Source organism: Gymnogyps californianus, chromosome 1, assembly GCF_018139145.2.
Source record: "Gymnogyps californianus isolate 813 chromosome 1, ASM1813914v2, whole genome shotgun sequence".
NCBI classification, from domain to species: domain Eukaryota; kingdom Metazoa; phylum Chordata; class Aves; order Accipitriformes; family Cathartidae; genus Gymnogyps; species Gymnogyps californianus.
Genome location: NC_059471.1, coordinates 119,842,262 through 119,854,532, shown reverse-complemented (window position 1 = coordinate 119,854,532; position 12,271 = coordinate 119,842,262). Strand labels below are relative to the sequence as shown.

General features: G+C 40.0%; 1 protein-coding gene across 1 annotated transcript in view; it reads left to right on the top strand.

Moving 5' to 3' along the window:
- EPHA3 (EPH receptor A3) overlaps window positions 1-12,271 on the top strand; it is a 232,470-nt gene that overhangs the window by 210,683 nt on the left and 9,516 nt on the right. The window contains exons 14-15 of the mRNA XM_050908784.1: window positions 2,854-3,003; window positions 4,961-5,154. Of these exons, the coding sequence (XP_050764741.1) occupies window positions 2,854-3,003; window positions 4,961-5,154 (344 nt within the window). The remainder of the gene's footprint in view (window positions 1-2,853; window positions 3,004-4,960; window positions 5,155-12,271) is intronic.

The window sequence follows — 12,271 nt, the reverse complement described above, 5'->3', positions numbered from 1 at the left end:
AGCAGAGGTGAGAGGAGGCTTGGGGCTTGTCTGAGGTGGCAGTGCTACCGAGGAAGCAGCCAGGATCAACAAGAAGCTATCAGAAGCAGCAAGGATCAACAGTTCCCTCTTTTACGTCTCCACCTGGCCAGGAATTTGAAACATTTTGTCTCGAACCGAACACCAGTGTTGGTCTGGCTTGGTCCCTGCTGGACACACTCGCCTGTGGGAGCACTGGCAGGGGGATGGAGCCCCACCAGCCGTGGAGCATGGTGGTGGCCCCTCGTGCCTGGGCTCCAGCAGCCCCACGAGCTGCACATTCCTTTCCAGATGTGGCCCATGGGGTTGGGTTTGATCTGTAAGAGTCCTTTGCAGTTTACCTCTCGGGTAGCGTAGAGGCAGTTTTGTCCTGGCAGTTGGGACGGGCTGGGGTGGGTGAGCACCCTGTGGGCAGGTCTGTGCTGGGAGGGCTGGCGTCCTCAGCATGCAGCCCGCACTTCCCCCCGCCTGCTCCTCTGTGCAGGCAGCGTTCAGGCGCCTTGACCTTGCAGCTTCGCTGCGAATCCGCTCAGTTTTGCAGGCAACTTCTGAGCCTGTGGGACGAGTGGGAGGTGTTTGATTAGGAAGCTCTTTCTGTTCGTGGTGGTGGGTTTTTGTTTGTGTAAATTTAGGATATGGCTTTCCCCCAGCGTTGACATTCTTTTTTGGAAATCAAAGTTCACTCTACTACTATGCATAGAAAAAAGGTTGAAAAAGTGGGATTGATTTCTTTGTCATCCCCACATCTACAAGTGTAAGTGAATTTGTTGTGAAAACACTAGGAGACAGAAGAGCTTTCCTTGTTCCTTGGCTGTGCCTTGGACTCACTGAGGGACCTTGGACATTTGTAAAGCAGGTATAATATTGCTTATCAATAGAGCATGAGAAAACCAAAATCATTTTTATGTTCTCGGTACTGTTATGGAGCAGCACTGGGAATTGTGCATAAACTTATGATGAATAGAAAATACGATGTACTTTTTGTGACTAAAGAACATCATCTTATAGATTTCCAAGAGAGAGAGACATCAGGCTCTCCAGTCTGGCTTCTGTGATGAAACAGTGACTTCAAATACTGCTATTTGTTTTCTATGTCCTATTTGTTGGTCCACAAGTAATGTTGAAATTCAGTGTTCACCTAATTCGAAGGGTTGTGTGTGAAATGAAGGTTTGTCTTTTGGTTAAGGTAGGGAGTCTGCTAAATAGGATGGGATCCATAAAAACCGTATGCCAAGATAGATTCCCTCTCTGACCTTTGCCGAGCCTCTAAGACATATCTAGTGACATTTTGGAGGTCTAAATTGTAGCCTGAGCCAGGCCTGCCTGTGTTGCTTGTATTTAATCTGATTTGTGCAATGTTAGCCATGAAATTGCAGATGCTTAGGCTGCAGTGTATTTAGGCTGCATTTAGGTTTCTAATTAACACTAATGTCTGCATTTCTATTGTTAACCAAGCTAGCTAATCTAAAGCTGGTGAGTGTATGGCTACCCTCAGTGCAGGTACACTTTATGGAAGTGTAGGCAAAGCATTAATATCTTTACATTTGATTTCTTCCTGTTATTCAGTGGAAATAAGAGCACTCCCTTCCCACACAGGTTATTGTGAGGCTGATGTATGACTGTAGTATAATGGGGGCTGCAGAGGTACCTCAAATAGCTAGTTTAGTGTGAAATCTTCAGAATATATCCCTGTACATGTTGTGCATCCCTGGAAATGGAAACAAATTTAAACTCTCACAGTTTTCTGTATTCGAATATGTTCGCTCCAGAATTACCTTAAGTAACAAGTTTTGCACCGCTATCTTTTAGAACTTTGTTTCTCATGTGTGACTCACAAATCAGAGTCTTAAAAACCTCTGTGAAAGCTGGCGCCATTGGAAATTGTCTCTTTCCTCTAGTTCTCATCTTGCAGAAACTGAGCCTGAGGCTGCTTGTGTGCATTTTACTAATTTGACCTATGACACCAAGTGGTGGCCATAATCAGAGAGAGATGTTCCTAAAACTGCAATATTAATTGTAATGGTAGCTTTAATTCTTTTCAAGTTTACATCGTTTAATGATGGCTTGCTTCTCTTGTGACTGTAAAAAATGTTTAAGACCGCTTCCCCAGATGACATGTTTGCACTCTCCCCTCTGCACAGATGACCCCATCCAAATCTGTCTTTCTGTGACTGTCTCTGACGGCTTTGGAATGGGAAATTTGTGCATATGGTCACAATCACTGCCTTGTGCAACTGGAGGCTTGGCATTAGTGAAACAGAGCAACATCATGGCCCCTCATTTTCCTTGAATGTCCTAGAAAACATGGAGTGAAAACATGGTAAAACCATGCAGCTTCCACACCAACAGGGAATTCACTTGAAATGCCTTACAAATAACCAAATCCAGCCCTCTTGTGCTATGCAAAGAGATCTAGGATACAAGCAAGGACGTCGTACTAGCTTTTTCATCCTTAATGCTATATGACTGTCTTGCCAGTTTCCAAACATTTTATAACTGAAAGTCGACCATACTTAACTTACCATTTATTATTATCTGTGCATGTTATGCTACACATAAATATATATGTGTGCATATATGTACATATACGTACATGCATACAGTATGTATACTATACTATATCTGTAGCTTCAGTAGATTTTGCACTGTAATGTGTTTTACTCTCTATAGTGTACAAGAGGCTTTCGTGACAAATGGCAATAGCATTTTCCAGCTTAAGCTGTTTTTTACACCAATATGATAATTGAGAATCTCAGAGAGAAAATAATCAATCATGAAAAATTATATTCATTGTATTACAGTCAAATGGACTGTTTTATTTTGTTTTGCTCCTAGGGGGGCAAGATTCCTATCCGATGGACATCACCAGAAGCCATTGCATATCGGAAGTTCACATCAGCCAGTGACGCATGGAGCTATGGGATTGTTCTCTGGGAGGTGATGTCTTATGGAGAGAGACCATACTGGGAGATGTCCAACCAGGACGTGAGTATATTGTTATCTGAGTTATGTTCTCAAATAAAGGAACAAGCTGTGAAAGGAAGCGAAGCATAATGAAACCAGGTGGCCCTGAGTTTTTGATGTTGATGTTGAATAAGATGTAGAAATGAAAATCTCCAAATCTCCCTGGTCATGTAAAAGTTCTAATGAACTTAACAAAAAAATGTCTTTATAGCAGGGTATTTTGGACCTCTGAAGGAACATATTAGAGAATTTTATCACTCTGGTGGTTTTCTCTAGGATGATTCAAACAATTCCACTGCAATGAGGTCATTGCCTTTTACATTCCTTAGCTTATTATTAGAAAACCCTACTAAATTTCTGTTGATCCCCTTTGGTTCCACTTGTATAATATTCTGTAGAACTTTTCTGTGAATGTCAAATACACAGAATAAATTGCTCTTGGTGCTTGTGAAAAAGAGAAGCAAAGCATTTCTACTAGGAGTTTAATGAAACCAAAATACTTCTGGAAGTAATCAATGGATAAAATAGAGAAGTACAGTGATCTGATTAGAAGACTTCCAATACAGGATTCTTTGCGACATTAGTAAACTATCCAAGCCTGCAATCCAAATGATTAATGGATCTCTCCCAGTATTTTTGTAAGAAGCATAACATTTCCCCAAATAAGATTTTTATTATATCTATTTTGGGTTCTTTTTCTGTCATCTTATTAATCCTAGACTTATTCCACAGGAGTTACTTATGAACTGAATTTTCTGAAGTACAGTCACTAACACAAATAGATTTTCCCAGGGTTTGGTATATATTGTTACCAGTACTAAATTTAAAAAAGTCAGTAACACAGTTGTAGTCAGACATTTTCTCTACTACTTTATGTTAAACAAGGAAAAAGAGAAGAAAACTTCCTTTCAAATTAATACCTCTGGAACCCAAGTCTCTGCAGAAAACTATGTATTTCTTTTAATTAGTCATTAATGTTTTTTCTATTGTTTGTGGAGATTAATGAATTGTGTTACGTAGGCTGATATACTAGTGGAATGCCTTTAATAATAGCATATTAAAATCAGAAACAAAAGGATTAACCTATTTATGTGCCCCTGTTTCATGGCTGCTTAAACCATGGACTGTTTTCCTATCCCTGTTCTGACTCAGAATAGTTTGTCCTGCTTTTGAATTAACTGATCCAGATAAAAAAGAAATATTAATAGAATATGGCTTTGTAATTTTCTACTTAGAATATATTGGGTTTTTATTCATGGTGCAATAGATACTGTAGGACTGATCAAGAGGTGTTATATTCTAGTGAAAAGGTTGTGTTAAAAAGCTTCATAACAGTGTAAATTCTGGGCTAATTTTTTTTTTTTGGTCAATCTAGACAAATTATAGACAATCTAGACAAATTTTGTCAATCTAGACAAACGATAAAAGAATTGGGCCTGCGCTGCCTAGTAGGAAGTGTACAGTTATCCTCGTGGTAAGTTTTAAGAATATTTTCTGGCCCTGTGAGATCATCCACAAGACCTGCTCTCTATCAGTTCAGGATGTCCCGTGAGAGGGTAGGTTGATTTTCTGCCAAGTGCAGTGTCCACTGGAGAGTATGGAAAGCGTGTGTTGCTAAGGGTGGTCGGACAAGAGATATTCAAGACCTTTTGAAGTTTGGCATAGTTAATCAAGCACCTTACTAACTGTAGCTTTTGTTTATGGGTTTAGTTCAATCAAGTGTGAGTTTTGGAGATCCTTTCTAGACTCTCACCTTCCTCAAAGTCACATACTGTATCTTAACTCCCCTTTCTGTATGCCTAATTTACTGCCTGGTTTACTTTGCAGATAAACCAGAGGCATTGCAGGACAAGACAATTAGTGAATAAAACACATTTGTTTAAACACAGAATGTCCATGTTAATGTGGTTCACAGAACTGATAAAAACAAGTTGATTTAAGTGCCTTTAAGTTTTCAAAAACTTTTATCCTTGTGCAGGTGATTAAGGCTGTTGATGAAGGGTACCGCTTGCCACCTCCTATGGACTGCCCAGCTGCCTTGTATCAGCTGATGCTGGACTGTTGGCAGAAAGACAGAAACAACAGACCCAAGTTTGAGCAGATTGTCAGCATCCTGGATAAGCTGATTCGTAATCCCAGCAGTCTGAAAATAATCACCAATGCGGCGGCAAGGTGACATATTAGATCTTACATTGCACATAAATAAATGTCTTTGATTTCTTCATCTTCCATAATTAGAATTTGTTTACTTTGTTCATCCTCTTCTTCAACTTTTAACTGTAGCTGTTTGTAATCTTGAAGGCTAGAGAAAGCTTCCTGACTATCCCTTTGGGAGAAGGATTTATTATTATTATTATTGCTGTTATTTTTATTAATGATTTGCTATTATTTATTCAAAGTGTGAAAAGCTGTTATGCCAGGGTTATGAAACCCATTGTAAGATTAAGCAGAGGTTTGTGAGAAAAACACAGATGGGAGATTTGGCCATCATGTAGTCTTCCTTTTCCTTCTGACCTTAGGTGGTGTTTTAAGTGCTTAGTGTTTCATAAGTTACAGCTAGCCGTGTTCCTAAGTATCTTTCTGAATTGGGTCCAAACACATATCCTACACTCTTATGCTCTGCTCTGACAAGTCACCTTAACTTTTATCATATGAATAATCTTTTTGCTTTCAGTAGGACTCACAAACTTAAAAATGCACTTACATTCCCTGTTAGATCAATGCCTTAACTAGGAATTAATTTCCAACGTGTGCAATATTCTTAATTGCATTAAAAACATTCATTTTTAATCCTGGTTATTCAACATGCTCTGGAACATTACTATGATGAGATAAGAATTGTCTCATTGAGAGAGTAACTGAAGAGTGTGTTGACGCCTAAGGGCATAAAGAGGATGCGGTGAAAGAAGAGCTTTGGTTAAGTAGGGTTTAAGTGAATTGGTTTATATAATGCACAAAACGTCATACTTTTACTGAAGTGATGTAAAAGATGTAAAATTACTTTTAGCATGAATGCTAGTGCGAAATCCTCTGTCCACAAAGCAGGCAGAGTCAGGGAGAAACGCAGTCTGCTCCTCTGCTGCTTCAGGCCCAGGTTTTGGAGGGTGTTTCAGTGGATGAGAGACCAGAGCCTGACATGAGGCAAGCTTCAAAAAGGAACACAGCAAAACATTCCTCTCAGACCTTTACTTGTAACGCAGCACACTTCTCGCCATAGCAATCGAATGGGAAGGCACAGAACAGAAGTGGAGCTAAGGCAGTAGGAAGAACCACATTGATACTGCAGCCTGCTGTGCAGGTGACATGGATCTTGCCTCCTTTTTCCTGGTCCCTGGCATTGTGTTGCATCCTGAGCTAGATGCTGGCCATTCTAATTACTCCTACTGCCACTCCAGAGACATGAAAAAGACAGCAGAGATGGGAGGAGGAAGGCAGCCATACTAATGGGCTTTGCTTTTAAAAATATATAATGAGAGAAGACTGCTTGCACAGTAATTATGTTTCCATAATTTAATTGGTGAGCATTTAACACATAGTAAACCAACATGCTTACCAAAGCATTTACTTCTGTTATGTGCCAGGTAACAGAAAACAAAAAAAAAAAAACCAACCCAAAATTTTTGGAAAAAAACCCAAACTGTTCAAACACTCTCTTTTCAGTCAAACACATTTCTTCTAAACATCTTGCACCCCTATTTGGCAAATGATTGGTGCAAATAATTATTTTGTAGGGATATACAGCAGCAACCTGCTGAATAGGGGAGATGGGAATCATGACTATCGTGTTTTGGTTTGGGGATTTGATTGCAGAAACCAGTGCTGCATATTTTGCATTCCAAACAGAAGCAAAATGTTCCCTGTTTACTGTCCTTTCAATTAGGCAGTTGAACCACAGCAGAGCTGAAAACAATGTTGAACCGTCATTTCCAGTAACCTGTTCATAGCCAGTAAAAGCTGATATCCTCTAATGGAGACCAAATTCAGTCTGAGTACTGCTTGCGCCTACTGGGTTCTGCGTGGGAGCACCACAGTGCAGTATTGCTCTCTCCTGTCTCTTTCTTGCTCTTTTTGCTCCTATTTCATTATATCCTTTACTGGTGCGGGCAGCAGAGGCTGCGCATCCACACCACGATGCCGTGCTCTCTGCTCATAGCACAGCATGGGGAAGGAAGGAGGCTGCTAACACGGTAGGAGACTTCTCACAGCTGCTTTAGGTGAGCTCTTGGTAAAATGCTCCTCATGGCAGGCTGCTGCTTTGGCTTTGATATGGAGCACATTTCTGAGGAGGGGAACATCAAAGGTGATTTTTATTCCCTCCTTTCCACTGCTACGTCCTTGCACCCCTTGAATTCCCAAGCAGCGCAAGTATCTCTCCCTCTCTGCAGCTCCTCACTCCCCAGTGATAGACGGGGGGCTGTGCAGTCCGGGTGGTGGGCACACCGTCATGGGTGAGCCCAAGCCCTTTCCCTCTGGAAAGGCATTTGTTGCAGTTCAAGGAATGTGTGATCCGTGATCTCTCCATCTCACTCTTCCCCCGTCGGTGTCTGCAGACCAACCCAGGCTATCCTTAAACTTGAGTACGACCAAGATTTAGGTATGACAACATGAAGGGTGCTGGGCAGTCCTATGCATATTTGGAAATCTGTGATCATCCCCATGTAACCATTGCCAAAACTGACTGATCTCAAACCTCAGACGTGGCTGAAAAGCTGCAGCCAGCTCCACACCCCCTTCGTGTCCTGCAGAGAGGCACTGCTGGCAGGTAACTTGTGCCCCTTCTGCAGCGGGAGCCAGTGGTGCTGCTGGCCAGGGACTGAGCACTGGAAGTCCAGCATCTCTTTCCGACAGACTGACAGAGAAAAATGAGAAGCTGGACTTAAAATGGGTTTGGATCTTGTTGTAGCCTTATGTGCAGAAATATGTAACTGGTACAAAAGGGCAATGAGTCAGGGCAGCTCCTCAAGAAGCAGACACACGGTCGGATCCCTGCTAGTATCCTTGTATTGTCAGCAGCTGGAGAGGGACAGGTATCCCTGCAGAAGTAAAGCACTCTGTGACTCAGCCCCGAGGGCTCGGGGGATTACATCGGCTCAAATGGCTGGTCTCAGTTGTTATTTGAGGCTGTAGTACGCCCACAGCACCTCTCCTATACCCATAATAAGCAATTAATCTAAATTATGGAGGTCCCAGATCTCTTTTACCCATGTCTGTGGTGCTACTGGAAGAATGCTAAAGCTTTATGCCCACCATATGCTCGTAGGTGTTCAGAATATACTTGGTCAGGAAAAATGTTTAACCTGACGATATCTGTTGCAGATACAAAGCCTGTCTCTTCTTACAGATTTTAGAGCTGATGTTTGTTTAAAATAGTCAGCGCTGTTGTATCCTATTTAAAAACACATTGCTGGAGGTGCATAGGATATCCCTGTGTCCTGGTTTCGGCTAGGACAGAGTTAATTTTCTTCCTAGTAGCTGGTATAGTGCTGTGTTTTGGATTTAGTAGGAAAAGAATGTTGATAACACACCGATGTTTTTAGTTGTTGCTAAGTAGTGTTTATACTAAGTCAAGGATTTTTCAGCTTCTCGTGCCCAGCCAGCAAGAAGGCTGGAGGGGCACAAGAAGCTGGGAGGGGACACCATCAGGACAGCTGACCCAAACTGGCCAAAGAGCTATTCCATACCATATGACATCATGCCCAGTATATAAACTGGGGGGAGTTAACTGGGAGGGGGGATCGCGGCTTGGGAACTAACTGGGCATCAGTCAACGAGTGGTGAGCAATTGCATTGTGCACCACTTACTTTGTATAGTTTAATTCTTTTAGTATTGCTATTGTCATATTATTATTATTATCATTATCATTGTTTTTCATTCCTTTCTGTCCTATTAAACTATCTTTATCTCAACTCACGAGTTTTTTTTCCTGATTCTCTCCCCCATCCCAGGGGTGGGGGGGCAGTGAGCGAGCGGCTGCGTGGTGCTTAGCTGCCGGCTGGGGTTAAACCACGACACCCTGTCCTCTAGTACGTTACTGTTAACTGACTTCAACTGAAGGATGTGCTTGACTGTACGTTTGATTCCAGGCCGTAGCCCAGGCATGTTTACACTAATACCTCACAGGAATACAGGAGAGGAGTCAAAGCCTTCAATTCTGTATTTCCTTTTCAGTTTTCTATCCCTTCTGGCCACTCCATGGCATCTAAATAATTTCTTGATACCTGAGGGGATGTTTTTATCCTTATTGATCATCTCTTCGCAGACCGTTCTACGTGCTTATGAACCTTACATTGACAAAAGGTTTTTGTAACCTCAGCACAGCAAACATTTCATAATGCCTTTCCTGGTGTTGTGTTTCATCTGGAATTCACATGAAAATTCCTTTCCTATTCCTTGTAAAGTACAGAGTATGACTGATTTCTTTCTTACCTGTCAAAATTCACTTTTTAATCGAGTGGCCACCTTGAGCTCTTGCTAACAAGACCTGCGCTGGTTATGGACACATGGGTGTTTTGTGTCCTTTAGGCTGCCTGGAGTTATCTAGCTCTGTAAAGGGCTGTAGGAACAGAACTAAGTACGCAAAAAGTTGTACAAGTCATGCAGTTTTCTAAAGCGCAACCTCATGATATTTTTGTTTGATTTATGTCTTGCTATTCTTTCCTGTTTTCTGAGCATGATGTTCATTTTTCTAACAGAGTCCTCACATTGTTTGGATATCTTTAGGGTAGAAGTGAGTTCATAGTTCTTCCAGTTTTGATCAAGTTCATTATTTTTCTTCTTGAGCTTATTATTTTTCAGTCCACTGTGTATTACTTCACATTTGTGAACATTTCATGCAGATACAAAGCAGATGGAAAGTTTTGTGAACTTGGGTAGGAGAGACAGAATCACTTCACCCACCTGCTAGCCAGTTGGTGAGGCTGTGGTCTGAAAGGGCTTATTAGCTGTTGTTTCATTTGTGTGGGAAAAAAACGTAACCCAAGAGTCACGCAACTGGAAATACTTTGTATACACTACAAATCTTAAATGGACTCATAACATTTCATTTTCTTTATCTGTTTCTTTTTTTTTCCACTCATATTTCTGATTTTTTTCCTTATTTATATTTTTGATTCTCATCTTTTATATATGTATAATGGCTCTCGAGTTACAATATATATTATTATTTTATGTATATGAATCTTACTCTTACACAGCCACTTGAAAAAAATATATTTAAAACATAGTGTATAATTAGAAATATATTTAAAGCATTTCTGTATCCCAAAGTGAATTAAGCTGTTGGAGGACAGTGTGACCTTGAGGTATAAGGGTTGTGATATGGGATTTAGGCAACCCAAGTATTATGGCAGCTTTCCTATAGTTGCTGTAGAAGTTCACATCTGTGATGTAGGTGTGACTAAAAGCACTTAGTCTTCATGAACCTGCTATAAAACAGGAATAGCCGAGTTAATCCACAGCCTCTGCCAAGAAAAAGCATTTGAAAAAAATTGCAAAATGTTTCTAATTCCAACACATGATTTTTAGAAATTCTGCATTTCTGCCAGGTCTGTGATTTGATTTCAAAACTGACAAGGAATCCACACAAAAAACCAACCTGCTTTTGTATTTGCTTTTGTTTCTGTATAACCTTTTGGTAAAGTGAAAGTCAGTGTCAAGTATTGCTGATGTTGTTTCTTTGTACTGCAAGCACATATTTAGGAGGAGGAAAGAATTATATTGCAAAGAAGGGAAGAAAACTACCTGAGAATTGAGGATATTTCTTTATTAAGTGGTCTTCAACCATTTTTGTGTGTTTCTAGCTGTATTAATAGCTATATCTAAGTGCAAGAATTGCAAGAATTTGTCTCATATTTCAAATGCAGAAAATAAACAGCTGATAGTCTTCCTTGTAAAAAAAGATTATTATTTTACGAGTTGCTCAGAATTAACAGCTGACAAGTTTGTTAGTTTCTTTGGGTCTTCACAGAAAATGCTACTTATTTTGCATTGCAAATTGAGAGGAGGATCTCAGAGGAAGGAGATTTTAATGGGATGTTTATCATTCAGTATCTTTATCCTCAGTTCATGTCTAGCCCAAGCATCTGACATGGAAAGTCATTATCATGTCTTACTGCTTATGGGGAGTTCTGTAAAATTATCTGGTGAATTTTTTTCCGCTTATTAATAAGATGCCGGTAGTGTGGTTTTAAACACATTTGTGAAACAGTTTTTAATTTGGAAATGCAGCTATGAAATGTTTTGCAAAATCTGTTGGTCCTCATTTTATTTTGGAAAATGTCAAAACATCATCCATTTCAAAGGCAGCTGCCTTATTGGGACTTTTAAAATTATATTTTTGTTTAGCTAACTTCTCTGTCTCTCTGAAAATTTAAATTACCTTCCTCACAGGAGGATTAATTAGCAAGTTTGCCCCAAATCTTTGAAGATGAAGGTGTTACTTACAGGCTAACCAGCGGTCGTTAATAGGATTCAGCATCTGTTTCTTCTGGCATGGAGCTACCTTTGGTATGAAATACGTGGAAAAGACAGAGCCTGTTCAACAAAGGCAGTAAGCTTCAGTAAAGCCATTTGATTTCATAAACAGAGGCAGGACACAAGGCTGGCTCTCTTGCACTTTGTAGACTCCTCTCTGCTCTCCAAGCACTGCTCATAGCATCAGCCAGCCAAACTGCTCTCCAGTCAGCTCTTGGGTTTAAGATACTTTCAAAGAATTAAAAATCTGATTCTGTGTTCTTACATATAGAAGCTTCTGAAGCAAAGTTTTATTTTGTAATTTCAAGTATTCATTTTAGTCCACTAGTCTGCTCTGGATAACATGATAAATGTTACATGTTGCAAAAGGTAGAATTTCTGAATAGACATACAAAGCGAAAAGCTGATTCAAAATAGGGAAACCAAACCAGATTTTTAAAGAAATAATGCTGCTTACCAAAATAAAAAGACATTTAAAATTATATTTATACTAATTTCAAAATGAAGACCGTTATGCATGTTAACTATGCACCATTTCTGTGCATAGAACTTAAATATAATTTAACCCCAAATTTCTTTTTTCCAGAATGAGGTACCTCATCAAGTTCAGTCAAGTTATCCTTGATTTACAATAATGAATATGCAGCTTGAACTTGTTCTTTGTGTTTCTGAATGACAATTAAGGTACATGGATAATACCTCTTAAGATTTTATTGAAGGCTCTGGAACTGAAGTTTACAAAATATGTAGTTGCCTCCTTGGAACTCCACTCAGAGGCCTGAGACTGTATATCCCATACTATTATACAAATTTCAC